General features: G+C 45.9%; 1 protein-coding gene across 2 annotated transcripts in view; it reads left to right on the plus strand.

The window, feature by feature from the left end:
• WDFY2 (WD repeat and FYVE domain containing 2) overlaps nucleotides 1-15,402 on the plus strand; it is a 170,146-nt gene extending 154,744 nt beyond the window's left edge. For both annotated transcript variants that reach the window (XM_035003461.1, XM_035003462.1), the window contains exons 8-12: nucleotides 5,062-5,167; nucleotides 9,044-9,145; nucleotides 9,992-10,122; nucleotides 12,176-12,284; nucleotides 13,782-15,402. In XM_035003461.1, coding sequence (XP_034859352.1) covers nucleotides 5,062-5,167; nucleotides 9,044-9,145; nucleotides 9,992-10,122; nucleotides 12,176-12,284; nucleotides 13,782-13,811 — 478 coding nt within the window. In that variant the 3' untranslated portion in view covers nucleotides 13,812-15,402. The remainder of the gene's footprint in view (nucleotides 1-5,061; nucleotides 5,168-9,043; nucleotides 9,146-9,991; nucleotides 10,123-12,175; nucleotides 12,285-13,781) is intronic.
• The last annotated feature ends 8,468 nt before the right edge of the window (nucleotides 15,403-23,870 follow it).

Here is a 23,870-nt window from a genome sequence, read left to right on the forward strand (position 1 = left end):
AGTCGACTAGATAGATTTTCCTTCTTGCCCTTGAATGTCAGAACAGTGGCGCTCCATACTTTAAGACGGGTGAAATAACAACCAAGAGAGTTGGAAAACAACAGACTCTCTTTTTAACGAGTACCTGTCAAAGATTTTATATCAGTCATTAATTAATAAAGGAACTTGTAAGATGTTACAGCCAGTTCAAAGGAAAATCCAAAGAGCAGACGTATGCATCGGCAGGGGAGAACGGAAATGAATTTGTAGGTAGATTCACAAATGGCTTCCTCCATGGGAGGGGCGGGGCATGGAGACTCGTTGCATCTTCACTGGAAAGATTCATTTGCCATAATACCAGATTAACGTTTACAGAGTTATAAAGTAGCGCAGTTAAAGGTGCTGCAAGATGCAGGCCCCTATAGAATCAGATAACCCAGAAAGGTGTGCCTGATAACACATCCTCCACTGAAGATGCCAGTACTTTCTTTTTGCCCATGTCATTCTTTCACAGTTCTTCCCCTGTCCGCTCCTGTAATCATGATAATCTCAGAGATTATTCTTGATCACAGAAGAAGGTTGGCCTCCTAAGGGCTGGCCTAATTATTAACATCATGCTGTGAGAGTGTTAATTAACCATACGGGTCTTCCCGGTTTGCTTTGCAAGTAGAGAGCTGTAGAGTATTATTAAACAACCGTCGAGCCCACAGAATTAACGTCTGCCTGGAACTGTGCATAAGGAGTCCTGGATTGGGCTTTTCAAAGCCTCTGTTATTTGCTATACCAAGACTAGGAAACCAAGCCCAATATTCTCCGCCATATGTCACCTGTAGTACTTACACGTTGGTTGAATTCCTTGAAGTTTCCAGCATTTGCCAGGTTTCTGGCCTGGTAGTTTCCTTACCACCATAAGACCAGGACCCTGCAAACCAGGTACTAGGGCCAGTTTTCTTAGGAGGGCTTTGTAGCCACTGCGTAAGTTTAAGCGGCTAGTCATATCTGAATGAGCATTATTCTCTAATATGACATTCTAGGTAAGGACTCGGTTGGTTGCCCAACTATATCCTGTGGATAGATGCTAACTGAACCTATGAAATAACTATTTGCCATTAAAATTAAGGGGATTCAGTAATACTTTTTGAATTCTGGGGGAATCATTGAAAACTAGACGTCATTTTTAAATGTTTCTCTTTAGCTTGTAAAAGCAGAGTTTACAAGATTGTAGGTTAGAAATAGGATAAAAAGTAGGAGAAAAAGCACCCTCCCATATCCAGAAAATAGAACATTAAAACAACATCAGCAGTATTCCAGACAAATAACCACAGTAAAATGTCCCTCTTCAGTTCATCCGGTCTTGTGCAACTAGTTCTTGTTCTGCTAGTTCTTGGTTTAGCAGTCTGCATTCATGAAGCTGTCTGCATCCAGACTAAAAAGAGTCCAGAAATCCATGGAAATCCTGACTCAGTCCACTAGCACAGCTTAAAAATTACCTAAGCAATGTCAGCTTTGTAGCCTTTGCCCAAGAGTCTCTTCTTTTGAAATATCAATATTTAAAAATACCTGGTACATATAGTCCTTTTCCGTGAAACTCTTAAGATTGTCCTTTCTGGCCTGTAGCTTATAGCAAAGCCCTCAGGCAAGCATCAGAGTAAAACAGAAATTATCTATAGATTATGAAGACTTCAATGGTTAGTTTTTTTTACTGTGACAAATAGTAATCATAATGCAGGAGAATAAAATTCTCTATTGAGATAGCCTACATAACTATCTCCTGAGAGTTTTGATCAGTATTTCCCTGGAGGGGAAAGCATATTAGAGACAATGAGTGCTCCAATAAACCTCCAGGGTCCTCCCATAAAATATGCAACTTCAGAAATACTTACATTAATAAAATTTTATCTAAACTGACTTGACCTAGGGAAGGCCGAGCACCTCTTCTGATCTGATGACTCTTCCAGTGAAACTCTTAAAATAGCAACACAGCAAACACATATAGTTATTTATAGCATCTCTCTTTTTATAAGGCAGAGGAGTACATCTTTACAATTCTCAAGGATCCCTCTAGGGAATCTCAAAGATAGTTGTAGGTGTAGGAAGTATCCTAAAGTTTTTATTTTATTTTTTCAAAATATAGGGTACGGCCTAGGAAGGCAAAATCATGAGTTGTCAAAGATGTTTTTGGGACTTTAACCAAGTCAACATAAAGCTCTGAAAATAATGTGGTGACACACAGAATCTTTGCTAGCGAGGCAGATTTTATAGAAGGTAAAGAATATCCTTTTGCATTGTAGTCAAAGGCATTAATCAGTAAGGCAAGGAAGGAAGTCATCAAAACTGAGGGAACTGTGCCAAGATTTTAATGCATTTTATAGCTCTTTTTTCAGACTTGAGTATTATAAACCAAAGCAAATAAAATTCACTTTCCAAGTTTTGTCCTTCATTTTTCTCTCTCATATTCTGGAACAAATTTATACTTTACTTTAGAAGAAGTGCCTTTCTCATCCATAGTCTCTCACAAATGTACAATGGAGTTTTCCAGAAGATGCATTATGAGTGGTTATCGGAACAAATACAGAAAGAGATGAGTATCTATCTGGCTCTCTTCTATTAAGCCAGACATTAGAAAGACTTGCAGATGTTAATGCCATTTTTGTCATCAAAATTTGTCACCTTGGGAAATGTAGTTAATTTTCACCAAATCTGTGTTATCTATATTAAAATAGAAGGATTCATCATTGCTATTTTCAAATGAATCGATACTTTTTTTAATTCTCAGTTTTGATCTCAAATACAATAAATATTGGTAATTTCTTATTTAAACCAAAGCTCTTTGATGTCTTCTCAAAATAGTTTTAAGAGTGTAAAGGGATCCTAGACGAAAAAGTTCAAGAACCATTGCTTTTAAGACACAACTACCCGGGGCACCTGGGTGGCTCAGTCGTTAAGCGTCTGCCTTCGGCTCAGGTCATGATCCCAGGGTCCTGGGATCGAGCCCCGCATTGGGCTCCCTGCCCTGCGGGAAGCCCGCTTCTCCCTCTCCCACTCCCCCTGCTTGTGTTCCCTCTCTTCGCTGTGTCTCTCTCTGTCAAATAAATAAATAAAATCTAAAAAAAAAAGACACAGCTACTCTATTTTCTCTGTTAAAAACAAAAGCCCATACATAGTTGTATCTTGTTTCCATCATTGCCCCCTGGCATAATCTCAACCACCCATTTTAATTATAATAATTAACCAGAGTAACTAACTTATATTTCATGGAGAAAATTGGGAGGAGGGAGGATGTGGATAATTGAGAACTGTCACATACAAGCATTTTAGCAGATGAGCAAAGCTCATGAACACACACAACAGAAATTTCTCCTGCAATATACACCACTCTTACGTCTCCTTAAGGTGGCAAAAATGAACATGTTCATGGATGTGACTCACCTGAGTTATAGCCTCTCTATAATAAAAAGTGAGAAGCAAACATATATAAACTTAATATTATACTTTGTAATCAAAGTTTCAGTATTCTGACCTATTTAGAAATTATCTAAGTGGGTATCCAATGATTTATCAATTAGCTCTATGTATAGTAATCCGTTTTAAGTTACCTAAAGATCTTAGGGATTATCTTTAAGTTGATGTGCTATAAAATATAATTGCTATTTATATGAAAAGTTTATCAAAACAATTAGTTGAGTTGAACACAAATTTATATTTTTCATATATAGCATTACATAGGCATAATATTAGCTTATTTGACTGGTTATCCTGTATATATTTAGAAGAAATGAACCCAAGTAAAGTAAGATGTACACTTGCTCATACTTAACACTGATGAATCAGAGAAAGACATAGCTGTGTTTTAAAATTTATCACACTCGTCTCACTTGCCAAAGAGTTCACCTCAATTCTGTGAACCTAGATTCTTAAAATGTTACTGAGTTAGTAGTTTTTGTAAAAGGATTTTTAAGTCTAGTAAATTTCAAGTCTTAGGGGCTCAATTTTCTTTTTTCCATTAAGTTTATGAAAATTCAGTTTATATAAGCACTTGTTTATCTTTAAAAGCCAAACAGAACAAGTTCTTATAATCTAAAAAGTACTATAATCTAAAAAAAAAATTTTTTTTAATTAGAAAGAAAGAATACTGTAATCTAATTTACTGATGCCCTCTGGCAATAGGCTAGTGCTCCAGACATGAGAGGGAAAGGCCTTACTGAACTGTAGTCACAGACACACAGAGTTTTAACAGCTTCGGTCCCACAACTTCAGCCACAGGTCAGAAGGAAACACGAAAGCACACAAATCACCAGTCCAGATTGCAAGGGACGGTTCTCCCCAGTGGGCATAGAATTCTTAATTGACTTGAGCTCGAAATAGAAAAATATTCAAACAGAAACAACCAAGAAGCCCTATTTCCTGTTCCCTCACCCAGCGGAAAATAATGTCTGTAACCTTTTGTTAGTGATCCCCACGTTGTCAGACCGTAGAACTGGACGCTCCATGGTGGCTGCCCCCAAGAGGGAATACTTCGTCAGCCATGTATGAACTGGAAAGAAAAATAAAGCACAAAATGAGTAGAGAGGGAATGAAAACCAGAGAAAATAGAGAGTCAGCAAAACTCAAGTCTGTTGCTTCTTTGGCTTCACCCTGGAAGCCAAGAAATGGCGCCTGGGCTTAAGCCACCATGATGTACTCCACACCTCAACCGACACAATTTACCTGGCTCTGGCAGGTCAGTGCAGTGGGATCCTTTTTTTTAAAAAAAAAAAAAGTAAAATCATGACTTTTGAACAAATACGGCATGACCATGTACCACAGGTTTTATTTAATTAATGGATTGAGGAAGGAGCCAGTCCCATGTTACAAGTAGTTCAACAATCAGCTTTTCTCCTCAAGTGTCGGTAACTGACAAAGACCCTCTCTTCCTGAGGCCTCAGCATCTTAAGTAAACATTCTGATTCCATCTGATTTCTAAGATCTGTACTTGGGGCTCAAGGGGGAGTATGCGCATCGATTGACTTTGCTGGGCGTCCTGCCTGTAGGGCTTTCGCCTTGCTCTCCAGACCTGTCACTGACCCTGGCTTGCTTTTGCAGTGACAAAGTCCAGGCCCTTTCCTATGCGCAGCACACGCGGCAGCTCATCTCCTGTGGTGGTGATGGTGGGATCGTGGTCTGGAACATGGACGTGGAGAGGCAGGAGGTAGGTGTCGTGGCAGGTCACGGGGCCACTCCGGGGCTGCTGGGCTGGACTCTGCAGTTCTGGCTGGGCTGAAAAACGCCTCGGCCTCATTTCTTATTTCTCCTATGATTAAATGTGAAATAAGACCTGTTATGTCAGAGAATCAAAGATTCTAGTAGAAAAGGAAATTCCTTTTTTTTTTTTTTTACTCCTTCCAAATTGGCGTGTAACATTCATGTAATAGTGATTTCATAAGAATTTCGACTGAGACGAAGCTGTTTAGACTTTGAATCTGTTGCTCCATTCACAACCAAAGTTCAGGTGAGAAAAGAGGGAACCATCTGTTTTCAGACCATTATCCCTTGAAGTGCCCTAGGAACACAGAAGACTCGCTCGCGTCTTTTATGTTAGCCAGGGAATGGTGACTAATGTGTGAGAAATGGTATTTGGTGAAGTAAGAGTCCTTAGCTTGATATTAATAGAAATATCAGAAATAACTAATTGTTTATTTGTGCTTCTTTATAATCATGCTCTAAACAGTTCTCCAGATGCAAATATATACACCGTCATTTTTAAGAATACATTTAAGTTTTCTTCTGGCATTCTGTTTTTATGAGTTTTCTTTTTTCATCTTTAAGCATCTTATCAACGGACATGTTTACTAAATATCCCCTTGACAAGAACTTTGAAGTTAGCCATATTCTCATTTCCCTAGAATTATGCTGGGTGAACTTTCCCTTTGACGGTGTATATTCATCTAATGTATTTCCTTGCAGGATGCAAGAATTAGAAAAGCAACACTTTAAAAAGACAAAAGCAATTTCCCACCTTCTTTCCATGCCCTCACCCCAGTCTCATTTCAAGAGAGTAGTTGCTATTATCTACCATGTAATGCCTTTCAAATGGCAGTAATTAAATGCTTAAGAAGATTAAAGCCTGACTTGCTCAAACCATAAATCCGTGGGAGTTCTATTAGTAACTAATTAAAATGATCATTACTGTTAGGAAGTGGGGAATTGTAGAATATTGCTTTTGAAAGTACCACTTGGCCCCTTCAGTATAAAGGCAGGGAAATTGGTACAGCCATGAGACTGCACATCCTGCACGACAGCCTGCTCTGGGCGAGGGAGGTCACACCTCGTCTGTCCCCACTTCTTCCCAGGCCTAACTGACCAGACCAGCAGAGGGGGAGCTGCCAGGCTCTCTTCCCTGGGTGCACGCAGACTCCAGCCTTGATGAACAGAGGCCCAAAGGAGGATAATGATGTGCTTTCCAGAGATGAACCCAGTTGGTTGATGGGCAGTCCTTTGAGCCATCTTGCTTAAATTATGCCCTTTGACATGCAGATACAGGGGCACTTGCAACTTGTTGACTATCTTGAATCTTCGGGTGATTCAGAGCCCCAGTGAGTAGAGAGGGTCCCAGCCATTTTTTTTTTTTCAAGTGTCATATTTTATAAACCTAAATCCCCTGAGATGTATCGTGGGGCTTCTGGGGGTCATGGCCAGTGCTGTGCAGTGCTTACCTCAAGAGGCCAGAGACATGTAAGGAAGCAGTCCCTGCGCTGGTAGGCTTTCTGGAAGAAAAAAATATATGGGAGAAGACTTCAGAAGACTATTACATGGTAAAAATGATGCGATTACAGTTGCTGTAGGATGGAACATTAGTGCTGGGCATTTAGGAAGGGGCGTTACCATTGTCGGCTAACGTTCTCAGCAGAGAGTTTGTGGAAGGACGTAGGCGCTGAAAGATTGTTCGGGCCTGGCTATGCTCTGAGGGGCACAGGGAACACCACGAGGAAAGACAGGTGAACGAGAGAAGTTGCGCCCTGTGTCCTGGTGCTCCTGAGCAGTAGAAGCATCAGAGATGATAGCTTGGCCATGGGGGTGGCGTTGGGGGGCAGATGGAAGGCGGAGTGGCTGAGCCCACATCTCATAGGCTAAAGGTGTTTCTACTGTTAACGAAATCCATTTTTGCAAAAATTGTATCCTTTTTTAGAAGTATGGATAAACATGTTCTTTGTAGAGAAGTTACAGAGTACCCCTTAACAAATAGAAAACATGTCAATGGCTCAGTCGGTTAAGCGTCTGCCTTCGGCTCGGGTCATGATCCTGGAGTCCTGGGATCGAGCCCCACGTCGGGCTCCCTGCTCAGTGGGGAGTCTGCTTCTCCCTCTCCCTCTGCCTGCTTCTCTGCCTACTTGTGCTCTCTCTCTATCTCTCTGTCAAATAAATAAATAAATAAAATCTTTAAAAAAAAAAGAAAAAAAATTGCTCATAATAATACCACCACCCCAGGAATATCACCGGTAACATCCTTCCTTACAGTTTTCTCTGCAAAAACACATGCACAGGGTTTGTTTTTCAGGTTGTTGTTTTTTTGTTTTTTTGTTTTTTGACAAAAAAATGGAATCATACTACACATGCTGGGGTTTTTTTCCCCTTTTCCTGTTCCTTACTCCCATTTCCCTCTTCATAGATACCCACTACAATGTATTTGATATACGTCCTGACCCTGCATGTTTCCTTATAAAAGATATAGTAGTGTGTGTGACAATTTTTTGTAAATCCTCCTGATTTTCCTGCATCGTAAGTGTTTTGAAAAATCACAACATAGGTAAGTCTTTTAGGGATAAAATGTTTTTCCTGAAAACTGTATTATACATTTTGTTAGATCAGTCTTTAAACTGATTAGAACTTGAAAATTACAAAGCAAATCAAAGCTTACTTCTTAAGAACTCTTTGGTTTTAATAAAGTAAATAGACCAAGAATTGGAACTCTTCAAATGTCACCTTCTTACTTTTCTTTTTTGAGACAATGTGTAGCTTTAGGTTCATTTCTGCTTGTAGTAGGAGAATAGGCTAAATCCCCAAGTCTGTTATATAATAGGGCTTCTTCAGAAAAGGATTACATCAACAGAAAAAAGCTACAAGAAAAAATCTTGTAGAGAGAGGGGACAGGACATTGTTTGCTGCATTTCTCAAACTTGTTTGATCTCAGGCTTCTTTTATAGTAAGTGTCCTGTGAGTCAAAATGGAGTTCTCTGCAACTCACTTCTGAGAAACCCCGGGGTTGGATATATTTTTCCAGGTTCCTTAGGTTCAGTGATATGTGGAAAGAGATCTGTCCCTCATCCAAATGATAAATGTACAGAGTTGAACGTGGAACTCTAGAAACAGATGTAGAATCACTGTATGCATAATCTGTAAAGATTTGCTAAAGAATAGCTTTAAGCTTAACATATCTTTTAAACCCATTTGACATTGTTTCGAGTACTCATGATGAAGTTGGGCAGTAGTGAATAAAGGCAGAATAGCGTGTGTTCCATGAGGCAAGGCACAGAGTCTCCAGGCTTGCTGGGCCCTGCCGTGAGTGGAGGGTGGACAGGCAGCTTTCCTGGGCACCCACTGCGGTCAGGTTGTATCCTCCAGTGCAGGTAGCTGTGCACATGTGGACTGTGCAGTTACACATAACTTTGTATAGCCAGAGCAAATCTAATTGCATGTGATCCGAGAATATGAGATAAAGTCAACATGGCCGTCAGAACCCTGTGCGAGTGACCTGGCCCCAGCCGCCCCCCACCCCCCCCGCCCGGCGCGCTGCTTCTACTCCTCGGGCCTTTACACTTCCTCTTACTTAAATAATTGATATTAATAATATTGTCTTGTTTAGTCTTCCCTCATAAATTATAAGCCCCATGACGGGAGAGATTCTTTTTATCATCACTACATCCCTAGGGCTCGAGATACCATAGGCATTCAGTAGATGTAAATGACTGAGAATTCACACCTCCGTTTCCTAGAAACACGTCTTGATTCTGTAAGTTTCATCACTGTTAATGGCTCCGTTGTCCTTACTGTGTCGCATTGTGACCTGTTGTGTGCTTTATTTCACCAGACCCCTGAATGGTTGGACAGTGATTCCTGCCAAAAGTGTAATCAGCCTTTCTTCTGGAACTTCAAGCAAATGTGGGACAATAAGAAGATTGGCCTAAGACAGGTGGGTGATATGGATCCCTCATCAAAATGGAATAGAGAGGAGACAGCTTCACCTGTGAGCCTAGAACTAGCACCCCCGGGCAGGGGTTGTGCGGGGGGCAGTGGGGGGGGGGGTTCAGGCGCTACCCTGGAGCCACTCTGAGAATGCACGTTCAGTTAGTCCCTTACCTACTGCAGCTCATTCCTCCTGGACTCAGTTTCTGTAGTGACTTGTTTCAAGTAGTTAAGATACGATTTTAGAATTCTAGTGGCATCTACGGAAATACACCTTAAAATTAGAGGGATCATGCTTAGCTCATAGTGGGACCAAACCGTAGAATTATATAAGAGGTATTTATTTCTTCTTAATAATTTCACTTTCTCTCTTGCCATCCTAGTTTTAGTCATTTAGAGCTACTTGTAATCATACAGCATTTTCAGTCCGATTCATGGTTGGGTTTGGTCCTCCTCAAGGAAATCCGTGTTAGTCACCTAGTTGAGCATGGCCAAAGTGTAGACAGTAGATTGAACTGGATTGCATTCACACGGTCCTTCATCCACCGGGTGGTCCTCGAGTTCATGCTAACCGTAGCTGGGAAGGACCTAGGATGGGCGGAGGGGGGGCTGTGGTCGGGAGGTGGGGGTAGGGGGTGGGTGTGGTGACACAAACAGATGTGTTTCCAGCGGTTCTCCATTTGAACAAAGAGCCCAAAAAGAGAACGCAGCTGGCGTGTTCGTCCGTTTCCTGGGCGCTCTCGTTCAGCATCCTCAGCCGGATGCTGTTGGCCACGGCCGCGCCGACGTGGCGGGGACGTGGCGGGGCCGGGTTGCGGGAGCCCTAGCAAGCCTGTGCTCTCTCTGCCTCCAGCACCACTGCCGAAAGTGTGGGAAGGCCGTCTGCGGCAAGTGCAGCTCCAAGCGCTCCTCCATCCCTCTGATGGGCTTCGAGTTTGAAGTGAGGGTCTGTGACAGCTGCCACGAGGCCATCACCGATGAAGAGTGAGTTCCAGCTGGGCTAAGGGGAGAAGGTGACCCGGCACCGCAGCCGTGACCACCAGCGCCCTCGTTCCTGCTGGTTGCCAATACAGACCGTGGCCCGGGCGCAGAGCCTTCCGTTCTGCCAGGACATCCGCGCGCTCTCGTGAGATAGGAAAGGAGAGTCCGCATCAAGAACTCATGTCTTCTGTGCTCTTCCCCACCCCAGGGGCAGGTGCCCTGCCAGCAGGGGTTCTTCAGCCAGCCCTGCCAGCCCTTTATTTCCTTGAGAGTCGCTCCGGAGTGCAGGAACCCAGGCTTCATTTTCTAGCCCAAGCTGGTATTTTTACAGGAGCTCAATCAGCCCATGGGCTCCAGAGGCTGCATTTTCTCCGGAAGAGCTGAGTCGCTTTTTATCTAAGAGGCCAGTACCACTAGTTGTCCAGCGACTCAGTCTTGCTTGGTGGTCTTGCCCGATAATCCAGGACCTTAGGTTACTGCACGTCCCTGTGCTTTTGGGGGGGGTGGTGTAAGGGCACTTCTGTGTTATCTCTTCAGTGCCGCTCATTGCAGACTGCCCCAGAGAGAAGCAGAATGATCTGCAATAGGTTCCCCTTTTAATGAATGACAGCAGGGTTTCCTAGGAAACTCGTCTGCCCGATTCTGCCCCCCTACTCCCCCACCTTGTATACGGTAGAATCATTTTAAGTACTAGACGGGTGTCTTAAAACAGCATGTAAATAGAAACGTATTTCAGATGCACCAGAGGAAGTCAGCATTTAAAGGAAAGTCGTGGCAATTAAGTATTCTCTTATGGATAACCCTAATGTATGTGTTTTTTTTCATTCTTCTTTATCCATATCAAATATAAATTAAGATGCCCTTGCATCAGTAAGCATTTATGTTCATTGATTATTTTCCACTCATCATATGTGATGAAATTAGAGAGTTCTTTTCATTAAAGAGCTGCAAGAGACTTTAGAGATATTCTAAATTAATTATTCATTTTATAGATAAAGACACAGACCCAGAGAGCCTAAGCAGCTGCACATTAAGCCTAAATCTTGAATTCTAAATATTTTAAGTGATTATCAGGATACTGAAGACTGTCCCGTAGACCTAGCTACAGGTAAAACTATCTTCAGAGAGCCCACTGCTGAGGAGTGGGTGCCCTTGAAGCCTGATGACAGACCAGCCGTCTCCTTCCCCATGTCCCTGTCCCCCTCCACATGTCGTTGTTTCTTCTGCCTTTTCTGCATTGCCTCTAGATCACCTAGGCAGTCGACAAGCCTTCTTACTAAAACAATGCATAGATTAAAAAATACAAAACAAATAAAAATGTTTGTTTATAGATTGTTTTACTTGTTGAAGTGTTAGAATATCATAGAAAAACTAAACCTGCAGTTATACCAGGAAAATGAGGAGAAAGAATGGGTAACCCTTCAATTAGAATGGTATCTTAGGCTTTGTAACAGGTGTACTTTTTTTTTTTTTTTAATAGGCACAGGTAGACTATTATACCAGCAGGTCCTTCTGAGATCAGACCTAGCAGAAGCACTGAGGTGTTTGTTTTAAGATTTGTCAGAGGCATAGATGAGATTTTCATAGGCTCTATCAGAGCAATAAGTAATCCATAAGACTTTGGGAAATGTCATCATCTCTTTCCCATTTTGGAGAAGATAAGAATCCTTTCACCTTTTAAAAAGCTGCCAGGGTGGCTCAGTCGGTTATGTGTCCGGGACTCTTGGTTTTGGCTCAGGCTGTGATCTCACGGTTGGGGGATTGAACCCCGAGTCGGGCTCCAAGCTCAGCATAGAGCCTGCTTAAGATTCTCTCTCCCTTACCCTCTAGCCCTCCTGTTTGTGCACGCTCTCTGTCTCTTTCAAATAAATAAATCTTTTTTAAAAAATCATTAACAGGTTCCCAGGGAATAAAGGTAGATATGAAGAGCAGTTTTAAAGTGAAGCACTTGTCTTAGTCATTTGGCTGCCCGTTAGAGCTTCATGACACCTTAGATCTCTCCTTCATTCACGTGTCACCACTTTTCACTCTTGGAAACTTACTTTGCTCCTTCCAGACGTGCACCCACAGCGACCTTCCACGACAGCAAACATAACATTGTGCATGTGCATTTTGATGCAACCCGAGGATGGTTACTGACTTCTGGAACGGACAAGGTTATTAAGGTAGGACGCCATCTTCTTTTAGAAGCTTTCCATCTTTGGTCCTATGCCAATATACAGGAGCCCCAAGACTGTGTGAGGTCTGCTCACAAGGTTACTCTCAGCAGTGAGCATTTTTGAGAACCTACCATGTGCAGGAGGGCCCTGCCTGCACACGCCAAGACATGGCTCTTGGCTTCAGGGAACACGTCGCCTGCTGGGGACGTACTCTTTTTGATGGTTAATAATAGGTCCCGTATTCAGCAGCCAAAAGAGTGATACAGGCAAGAATTACCTTGAGAGCTCCGTAGAGGGAGATGGGGCTATTGGAGATGGCTTCAGGAAGGAAGGGGGGCTTGAGCTGAGCATTGAGTGAAAGGAAGGACTCGAATAAGCCAGCAAGTTATAAACAAGACCTTTTCCCCGGGAGATCAGTTAATCCAGAAGCATTCCTCCAGGGCCTGTCTGAGGACCATGCTGAGTTTATCTGGTGCCCCAGCAGAGGCCCTGGACAGGAGGGGCCACAGCCGCACCACGGGCTCGCCCCGCACACTGAGCGCTGTCACCCCAGCCGCTCTGGTCCCTTCTTGGAGGCAGCAGCAGGATGCGGTGGTTAAAATAACCCCCTTCGAAGCCACTAGGCCCCTGGGACTTGGAGCAAGTTTAAAGTGAACTCTGGGGGGGCGCCTGGGTGGCTCAGTCGGTTAAGCGTCTGCCTTCGGCTCAGGTCATGATCCCAGGGTCCTGGGATCGAGCCCCGCATCGGGCTCCCTGTTCGGCGGGAAGCCTGCTTCTCCTTCTCCCTCTCCCACTCCCCCTGCTTGTGTTCCCTCTCTCGCTGTGTCTCTCTCTGTCAAATAAATCAATAAAAATCTTAAAAAAAAAAAAAGTGAACTCTGGGAGCCTCGGTTCCTTTCTTTTTGAAAAATGGGACATCTTGGAAGACTGTTTGGAAGACTGGATGAGAGAAGATCTGGAAGGGACACAGCGCGTCCCAGGGGCCCACTGGGGGCCTGATAGATGTTCGTTCCCTTGCCCCAGAGGGAACCTGATCTGTCAGATTCTGCACTAGCCGAATGAGAATTCCCCACGGCCGTGGTTTGGTTTTTTTTGTTTGTTTGGTTGGGTTTTTTTTAAGATTTATTTATTTATTTATTTGAGAGAGAGAGAATGAGAGACAGAGAGCATGAGAGGGAGGAGGGTCAGAGGGAGAAGCAGACTCCCTGCCGAGCAGGGAGCCCGATGCGGGACTCGATCCCGGGACTCCGGGATCATGACCTGAGCCGAAGGCAGTCGCTTAACCAACTGAGCCACCCAGGCGCCCACGGCCGTGGTTTTGAAGTCTGTGTCAAACATTTTCATGGCAAAATACCATTTTATAGATGTAGAAATCATGTTAGTGTAGTACTGAGTTGCTTGGCAAATTAAAAAGTTCACTTGTATTCAATGACGAGGACTGTTGATCCTCACTCAACGCAATGGAATTTCAGTTCATCCTGCATTTTCTCTTCCTTTCCGCAGTTATGGGATATGACCCCAGTCGTGTCTTGAGGACACCCCAGGCGCAGACAGATAGCATTTACTCAAGAAACGGTTGTTGGAATCCACTTTATTACTGGGGCTGTCAGCAGACGCGTGAGAGTCCGAGAGAAGCTCGCGAGCCGGGCTGAGTTGGCATGGGAGCTAGTGAGTGGACACCAGCAAGGAGACTCTTTCAACCTGTTCATACAATAGAAAAGAAGATATGTTTTTTTTAACAAATGGTTTCTACACTCTGGCTGTGCTACATTGTTTTGAGCATACTGAAAACTCTGTGTGGGGTGTTTAATTTGTATGTGTTTCTCACTTCCTTTTCGTTGTTGCTCTGTGTGTTAGAGAGATGAGGAAGGCATCTGTTGGGGGTATTTTTGGTCGTTATAAAGTCCTTTCCATGTTTCCTTCACGTGGGCATGTTCTGTGGTCGGCGTCCTTTTCCCTCCCTCTCTGTCACCTCCCCTCCGCTTCATGTTCGCCGGTGTATGTGTTTATATTGACACTCTTTATTCTCAGTGTTTCTGCTTTCACAGACCTCCTCTTCGACTGAGAGGTTCGGGAAACCATTCGTGTGGGTTTTCCGACTGACTTCTTGAATCACCTGAAGAGTAATCCGTTTGGAATGTCTAACGCATTCCTGTTCAGCCGAGTAGACGTGACCTTGTGCTTCTGCCTCGCTCAGTGTTCTGTCTGTGCTGTGAGAAAGCTGCTCCCGACCACTGTCGTCCCAGAAGCGATGATTGTAACTCAGAGCTCCGACTCTCAGTGCCTGGGTCATTTCTCCTTCAGTTGGAGCCTTCTGAGCCTTTGATGTTTTCGTGTGATTCACATAGCTCTTCCTCATTTACAGTATTGAAAACAAACGCAACAAAACAAAAAAAAACCCAGACCCCATGTCCTTCAGAAAAAAGTGTCTTTAAGATGTGTTTGTCCACGCGACATCACCTCTGAATTTGAATGTGCTCCTTCCTGCAAGATTGAATCCTGCTCTACTCCTCACCATCTGTATTTTCTTCCCCTTGAAAAACTAGATATTTAAAGATTTTTATCTTCGTGTATTTTAGCAGAACACTTTGCACACTTTCATACTAAAACTGTGTGATCTGAGACATAAAAGGTACCGAGTCCTACAGCTTATACTGTGTTCCGGTTGGGAATGTTAAAAGAAAACAAGAAAACAAGAAAGAAAAGAAAAAAGAGGGCTTTAGAAAATGAACCCGAAGAACTCTAATTTTAAGGGAATCCAGTCAAACTTGATAAAGTGAAATATTCTTGTGTGTAGTGGCTCAAATGTTGAGTCCTTTTTAGAAATTTTATTTTCACCTGTTGGCAGCCAGCATGTGCCGTGAGCCTGCCCCGTTATGTGCCCTTTACACATCCCACCTCATTCACCCTCACCTGTCAGGGGCGTCGGGGGACCACCGAGTCTCTTGAGGATCACCAGGTTCAATGAAGCCTTGCAGAGAAACAGGCCAATTACTTGCCCTTCGCTATCCAAGCCGTCCTCATTATCTTGCTCCCTTCTGATTTGACAGGTTTTTGTTGGTGGTGTTTGAAATGCTCCCTATATCTATCTATCTATCTATCTATCTATCTATCTATCTATCTATCTATCTATCTATCTTTCTTTCTTTCTTTCTTTCTTTCCTTCCTTCTTTTTTTTTTCTTTTTTTTTTGGGGGGGGGGAAGCTGTTTTTTCCCCCTCACGACTATTAATTACTTTTCTTTCCAACCGGGAAGAGTACTACCCTCCATCCTCGGCTGCCATACTCCCATTCTCTGAAGACCCCTGACCCGCGTGCTCCCAGGGCGGGGCTTCTTCCTAGGGACGGCTCTGTCGCCACAGCTGTGGGAAGCAGGAGCGGTGGGTGTGCCCCGTGCAGCCCTGGCACATGGCGGCCGTCATCTGAGACATCAGACGAGCTCATGTGACCACACTCTAAGGTTGGACACGCGTGTACACACATGCACGCACGCACAGAAGCGGTTTCCACTTGTCACTTCGCTGTCCCCTTCCACGCTACTCTTGGTTGCCATCAGTCGAAGCTGTTAGAATTAAGCTGAGTCTTGTCTGCATGATTGTGAGAGAGCTTTAAAAAGGGAATGAAATTCAAAATACTCAAATATCTATTTTATAGTTTACTCCTGGAACTTGGAGCCATGTACTAAGTTGTACATAATAGAGAACCATGTGTTGGAAACGAGTAATAGAACGAATCGCTGTGTTCTCCCTTCCCGAATTTCGGAGCGTGGCCCGTATGCAGAGAGGGAGGACGGTGTCAGGGAAGCAGTAGATCAGTGCCCAGCGAGGCTGATGGGCTCTGAGTTAGGTCCAGAGGAGCTCGCACCCCACTGGGGAGGCGGATTGTCCCTGCTGGGTCACGAGTGTCCACCGCGGTTACTCTGGGCTGCAACCTCGCACTTCACTGCAGCCGTCTCCCTCCCGGCGTGGCTCATCCCCAGCCCGCAGAGCCACTCAGAGCCACTCAGAGGTTGACACCACTTGCCACCTCATTGGGGATGAGAGTCCCGATCAAAAACCACAGATAGATCATAGTCTCCCCCTCTCTGCCCTTTTCTTTCTCCTTATGTGCGTGGGTGCTTGAATTTGTTAAGAAGTATTTAGCAAACCAACGGTGTGTGTTTGTGATACTGTGAATTCTTGAGTTTTGCGATGAGTGTCTCCACCATTTTTTGTAACTCATGGAGAGAGAGATGCTGGTGTTGGGTGTCTTCCCAGCATTTTATGGGGCAGTGGCTTCACTCATTAGGAGTGAAAGCTGACGCCAGCACTTGTCTTTTCTCCTGTCATAGTTCTTGTTTTGCCCTCTTGGAATTGCACTTTACGTATATTTTTGCTCTGTTACTTCAGCAGTTCTGGCAAGGAATGCCTAACGTGGTCATGTCGGGAAAGTGGCAGGACTGCACATCTCATGCACAGACTTTTGTTATGCATTTGGTAGGATAAAACCAATCACATGCTCTTGGTTTCTCCAAAGAAATGTTACTGGAACCTTTCATGGTCTGGGTTTGTGTCCACAGTAGCAAAGGTGGTTTTACATTAAGTACTTGGAATTGCATGTCTTTTTATATGATGTCAATCAATGATGTATTTCTCATTTGATGTTTCAGTTATTCAAGGAATCATAGAATCACAAAACTGGAAGGGATCTTCAGAGATCTAGAATGTTCCAAGCAGAAAACATTTGGTCATCCCAGGCAGTCGGATATATAGCTAAGGTGTCAACAAGAGAATCTAAAAGTTTTAAAGAATTTTCCAGGGACACTTGCTTTTGGGCATTAACTACTAATGGCATGACTAGGAGGAATGACCTCTAGGCAGCTCTCAGGAACCAGACCTGATCCTCTTATGGGTGAATCTGACACTTCTGTTGGCCCCAGCCCTGTTTCTGAGGGGGTGGGTACTATGCAGTGAGGCAATTCTTGCAGGTCTTGATCAGCATAAGCTCCTTCCTACACTCTTCCTCAAGGACCCCTCCCCAGCAACAAATCCAGGTGGAAATCTGAGGGCATTGAAAATTCATCTCCCCTGTTGTCTGAAGGCCGGCCTTGAGTGAGTCTGAGTCTACAGCCATTGCCTTTCTTAGGAAACATCACCTTTTCATGGTTTGAGATTCATTTTTAAAAAGCATAATTTATTTTTGCTTAACATTAATCCCTTTTTAAAGCCTGGAGATTGACTTTTAAGTAAAGGGATAGCTCTAAACTATGTACCAAAGTTACTGGACATAAATATTCATTAAATGAGATTCCTTTGATTTTGCTTTTTCATAGTTTAATCATATATAAGTGATCTCATTCACTAAGATACGTATTTTAAAGTAAAAGAAAGCACTTTGCCAAACAGTCTTTTTCTCTCCTTTAAAACAATGGTAAATTTTAACCGACAGGGGATATCTATTAAGTTGATTGGGAAACACAGAAATTAAGTCCATTTTAAACACGGAGTTCTCTTAGATGATCCTCGAGAGTGTAGCCCATTTCAGCCATTTGTAGAGCGCCTGCTGCAAGCCAGGCTCTGAACTAGGCCGTGGGGGGCCGGGGCCCATTCCCTGGCCTGGGCAGAGGCCACTCGAGGGAGTGGATGGGTCATGTCAGTCCCATGCGGTCCGTTCTGTGATAGAAGTGTGCGGGGGCCCACCCCAGGGGTTGTGCACAGGGTGCCCGCCCCCCAGCAGAAGGACCTCTGAGCGGAGGGTTAAAGGTGCAGTTGGAGTGAGTCCAGTAGGGAAATGATGTGCAGGCTGCTGAGACAGAAACAGGCCTACGATCTGGCATCAGCCTGGTGCACAGAGGCCACAAGTGGTTTGGAGTTGCCAGAGGGTATCAGGTGCTCGGCTGCAGTCCAGGGGGGAGGGTTTGGGGGGGGCTGTGTGGGGTTCCCCGTGACCTCAGAGGGAAGCAGTACACGGAGCACCATGAGAGCTTCACTCAGCGTTTGAGAGTCAGGTTTTCCTGCAGCTGACTGAGGCCAGTATCTAAGCTTTTTGTTTTTTTCCTTTAGAAAGACCTGGGATGGTTATCTTAAAATGACCCATGGCAGCTAATTTTTTAACTTTCTGGAGGCACGGCCCCGCCCCGGAGGCCGTGAGGTGGTGCTGGAGGCCACCACATGCGTGGACTTGGCCTGGGAGAAGGCACAAGCTAATTCCCTTATGACACAGGTGGGCCAGGCTCAGCTGCTCCCCTTTGACAAAGGAAAGACCATGCCGGGTGGTAGGAGACTGTTCTAGACAACTGCAGCATCACAGGTGTATGCAGAGCCAAGCCCGTTGGCGGCCGCCCTCCATTTCCCCGCTGGTCTGAATTGTTCCTGCAAGTCATGGGTCTTCTCAGTGCAGTGTGGGAAACGTGCTAAGTCCTCACCGTAGTGCCTCTCGCCACCTGGAAGGGAACATTCCCACAGGTCAGAGGCCGTGAGAAGGGCTCAGGCAGCGCCCCCTCTGACACCTGACTCTGCCCAGCAGGGGCGTCCCAGCACCACCACCCCCACCTCCCCACGAGGCTTGGCACTTTCTGGTTCTTGCCATTCCATCCATTTGCCTTTTTCTTTCACTGCCCAAGTGTCCTGTGTCCGTAACTTAATTCAGGAATATCCATGTTCATTTTTCAACTTCAGCTCAACTTCACAACCGAGAATTACATACATACCACCCCTTGGGGGTTTTAGTTTGTAATTTTGCCTTTAAACATGATCCTTTCCACTGAGAAGCCTATTTAGGCCTAACACACAAAAGCAGTCCCTAAGAATACGATCTGTCCAAAATTGGAGTGGGATTCCTCCTTTGCGTTTCGCACACCAGGGAATGTTGGAACACACAGTAGAGAGTCCCTTGTCAGAGACAGGGCGGGCGGCTGAAGCCTGGAGGAGGGACTGGATTGGATGCTCGTTCTTGAGACCCCTTCCGGTCCTGCGATCCTGTGATTCCATGAATGTTTATTGTTGGACTAATGGCTGACTTTACTCCGACAGGTGGGAGTATAGTATCGGGAGGTCTTTGTCTTCTGTCCTATCAAGGAAATGGCTCTCTGCATTTTTCCATCGAGAGGTCTGGAAAAGATGATGAAGGTGGAAGTTGATCATGGTACCATCTCACTAAAAAATAAGATACCTCAAAATGTTCCCCTTTGTGACTCAAAAACGGTAGCTGACTTCCTTGGGAGAGAAAGTGGCAGAGAACCACAGGTTGGTTTAAAGGTTAGATTGAGAATCTGACCTTGATATTTTTTTCTCCTGGTTCTCTGGGAATCAGAAGAGGGTGAACTCTAATTCAAAAAGGGAAAATGGTTTGCAAAGCGTTATTTCATTTACATGCACGTTTTTTCCTCCCATTTGAATAGATGGCAGCCTTAGGTCCGTAGCATCCATCTGTATGAAGTCTAGACCAAACACTTGTGTCACTGGTAACCACGGTACTCGTCCTGTATTTGTGTTGGACGCCATTTGCCTTGCCTTTTAAACGACTTATTTTCATGTACTGTCATTTCGCAAAAGAAAATCTTTATATGAAAAGTACAAAAACTGTTATTAACTAGACAACGGGGAAGGTGCTCGCCCCCTGTTCGTGCCTGCCTACCTACCGCTGTCCCTAACCAGGGCAACGGACTCTTCCATGCTGCACGCCGTCCGTCTGGGGCCCCTGTAGAACCCGGCTGTGGCAGGCATGTTACTTCGTGGATATCTTTTTCTTTCTTTTTGAAATGAGATTCCCCAAGGGGTCAGGTTGAGGATGTCATGAGCCTGAAGCAGGAACAGATTTCTCGGATGCGGTTCTAGCAGAACCCTTCTGGCATCGCCATGCTCTCTGCCACTGGAGACTTTGACATTGACTTCCTGACTGAGCAGGTGGGACTGAGCAAGAATTTCTTAACAATGTTAAAATGCCTGTGTCCGGTTCTGCGTTCAATGCTGCTGGATGTTGTGAATGTTTTTAAACTCTGCTCACGTTCTCACTGTGTTACCTCTAACCGAACCATGCCTGTGGCCATTACCAATGTAAGACTCTCAATGCAAAGTTGCTCCACGGTTTAAAATAAATCTCTGTGGAAACCTTCCTGCAATTTTTGTCCCATCATTGTTGTCGTCAGGCTGAAACACATACACCCCAACAGTCCTGCTTTGGTGTTACCCGGGTGAGGGAAGGTAAGTCTCTGGGCTGCTCCCGCACCTGTGTAGACCCCAGGGAGAACCGCAGGCTGGTGAGCTACCATTTGCCCCGGACTCTGTGCACAGCAAATGGGCTGTGGCCACGTAGTCCTATTTATTTTCTTGCTCTTTCACGTAAGTCTGCTCTAACCGTAGTTAATAAACTTTCCAACTGAGGAGAAAGGACTTCCGGGCAAATACAGCTAGGAAAAGCCTCTCTGAAAACTCAGGAAGCCCATTTTACAGATAGGAAAACATGTGAGAAGAAAACAGTGGCTTGCACGGCATTGAACAGCCAGTGAGTGGGGGAGCTGGGGTACCCTTCAAACCATGGCCCCTGTGACTAGTGGCCCTTCTCCCCCAGTCCCTTTGTGCCAACACAGCCCACCCCCACCCCCCCACTCCAGAGGCCCCACTTTCTTCAGAAAAGAAGGGATGCAGTCAAATGGAGCCGATGCTCACTGCCCTTTCCGGGCAGACGCACCCAGAAAAACCCCTTCCTTGGGGCTCCTTGGCTGACAGCCTGGGTCTGAGTGCCTCTGAGGAACCGCCCATCTGCCTTTTCCTCCACTATGGATGATGAGTGAGGGTTGTTCCGCTCTGAACACCAGGAATGTATGTAGATAGTCCTAAATCTGGTTGATTTTGCTACAACTTTGCAGTCATTAGGAGGTAAAGTGGTATAATTTAGAAGTTTTTTCAAACTAGCACTAGAATGCCAGGTGCATTATCGAAGCCACTCCTAATCTTAAGCAGATGTAATTTGTTTATGTAAATATGCACTGTCCCATAATCCTGCTCTGAGCCTAGGGCCACACAGGGGACACACGACAAAGGCAGCGTGGGGCCCTCCCCTGGAGGACAGACGTGCACAGCCTGTTCGCACATCTCCCTCCTCCGACCCTGCTTCCCTCAGACCAACAGTGTGGGGTGATCTTGAACACGGAATTTTTAAGAAAACCACATTCTCAAATAAAGGAGAGATTCATACAGGAGGAAAAAAAAAAAGCCTGCCACAGAAGATGAAGGTTGGCTTGTTCCTGGCCCCGGTCATCCTTATTTTAAAGTAAAAGTTCCCAGTCACCGAAGTTCCTCGGAGCTACAGTGGCATCTCTAGGAGGGAGTAGAAGTGACGTCTGCTCACTGGCCCTTGGTCCATACCTTCTCTGGCCCCGAGCTGGCCCGGCCTGGCTTGCTTACTCTGAGCCGCTCTCCCGGGATTTCTGTCAATTCCTCCTCTTCAGCTGGTGACGAGGCTGTCCTAGCAAGAGGCAAGTATGTGGAACGGGGTCCCGATCTAACAGCGAGGGGAACGCAGCTGTGAGAAGGACAGCTCCCCGACTGGCCTGTGCCTGTGGCCGCCAGGGCCCTAGATCAGTCAGGTCACTGACACCCGCCCAGGGCCCCCACGGGCGTGAGGGGCCGCCCCTGCCCACAAGGGTCCCCACGGGTGAGGGTCCTGACGTGCTACAGGAGGGAGACCGAGCAGGGGAGAACAGGAGTCAAGCAGAGTGTGACTGACTCAGACCCTGTGCAGGGGCCGAGGGAGCGTCTCCAGACAGGGGTGGGGTGGGGTGGGGCCTGCGGTGGGTGGGAGTGTGATATGTTCAGGAACTGGCAGGTGGTAGCCAGGGGAGGGGCGACCACCCTCACCGCCACCGGGTCACCAGAGCCTCATAACAGCTCAGTGAGGGTGGTTGTCCATGATGGACCAAGATCCAGAGAGAAGACCCTGGCTTCGCCCGAGGTCAAGTGTTCTCTGGTGCCCTCTCCTCCCAGCCCACCTCCTCTCCCAGAGCTTGTCCCTTGGGACTCGGCCCAGCTAGAGAAGAAAACCTTAACAGATAACGGCCACCAGAAATAGAAAAGCAGAGTCACGGCTAACTCGCTTTCCAGTGCTGCTTTGGACAGATCCCATTCCCCGGGGTTCGGTCAGCTTCCCAGATGACCTTTCACCTCCCGGGGGATCACCTTTACCCAGGGCCCTCGGGGCCTGGCCTCGCCCAGGACTCTGATGACAGGGTTCACAACCTGAAGACCTCTGTTCTCCAGGGACCCACTGAGTTCAGAAAGATGGGGGAAAAACGGGGTGTAAAATCAGGTGAGGCACTTTTTACAAAACCCACCCCAACAGGCAAAGGACACGTCTCACCAGCAAAGCCTGGGCACAGTCATGGGGGAAGGGGGACAATCCCACCCTATCCTGAGTTTCATGGAGGGGAGGGTCCACCTTGAGAGGCCCCCAGCCTGAGTTAGAAAAAGGGTTCACAGGGTGCCTGGGTGGCTCAGTTGGTTAAGCGACTGCCTTCGGCTCAGGTCATGATCCTGGAGTCCCAGGATCGAGTCCCACATCGGGCTCCTTGCTCAGCAGGGAATCTGCTTCTCCCTCTGACCCTCCCCCCTCTCATGCTCTCTCTATCTCATTCTCTCTCAAATAAATAAAATCTTTAAAAAAAAAAAAAAAAGAAAGAAAAAGGGTTCACAGACAGACAGGAAGTCCCCTTGAAAGAATCTGTACGGAGGTGTGCGGGGTGGCAGGAGGGAGGCCAGCCACGGCACGCTGTCTCTCTCCCCACGCCCACTGCATCCCAGAGCACACCCTGTCCTTGAACTTGGTGTGGAACCCCCTTACTGACAGACTCACAGCCATGAGAAGAAAGTACAGAGACGCAGACAGAATTCTCAAGTGAAGAGATTGTGTGCTTGGCTTCTTTCTAATACCAATACCACTAATAAATAATACAAAGGAATGTGATCATACACTCCTCTCTCTTTCTCCTTCAAAACAGCATCTAGCCAAGCTGCTCAGGTTCCAGAGATTCTTCTTACAAAGCCCCTGAGCTGTCGCCCCTCGGCCTGGGTGGAAAGTCCTGCTCCCCTGAGCCTGGGACTGTGTTGGCTCCTGTGTCCTCCAGGCTCTGGGACATGGACACCCATGCCAGCCCATCCCCCGAGAGCAAGATCCTCTGCGGAGTCCCTCGCCCTTCTGCATGCTAAGACACAGGGTCTCCTTCCCATGCTGGGAGGGCCACACTGGAGGCCAAAGGGGATTAAACACTCAGACTCCTGCCTCCTGAGTTAGCTATCTCGCTCAAATGAGTCTGGCCTCTCTGAGGATCCTGGCTGATGATTTCTTGGATTGCTGAGGTGTTTTCTTCTTTTCAGGGAGGAATATAGTAAGAAGGGAAAGAGCTGTTCCTCTGCCAAGTCGCTCTGCCTCATCCTCCCACCCCATCCTGGCCCCAGACTACACAGAGGGTCCTCACCTAGTGTCACCCCCACCCAGGCCCCAGGGCTGGCTGCAGACTACACCCCCATTTGCCCACAGACCTCGGGGAACACAGTGTCCCTGCAGTGAGCACATTGGGAAACAAAATCTTGTTCTCTGGTGAAGCCAACGAAAGAAAAAA

Source organism: Mirounga leonina, unplaced genomic scaffold, assembly GCF_011800145.1.
Source record: "Mirounga leonina isolate KUSES-001 unplaced genomic scaffold, KU_Mleo_1.0 Mir_127, whole genome shotgun sequence".
NCBI classification, from domain to species: Eukaryota; Metazoa; Chordata; class Mammalia; order Carnivora; family Phocidae; genus Mirounga; species Mirounga leonina.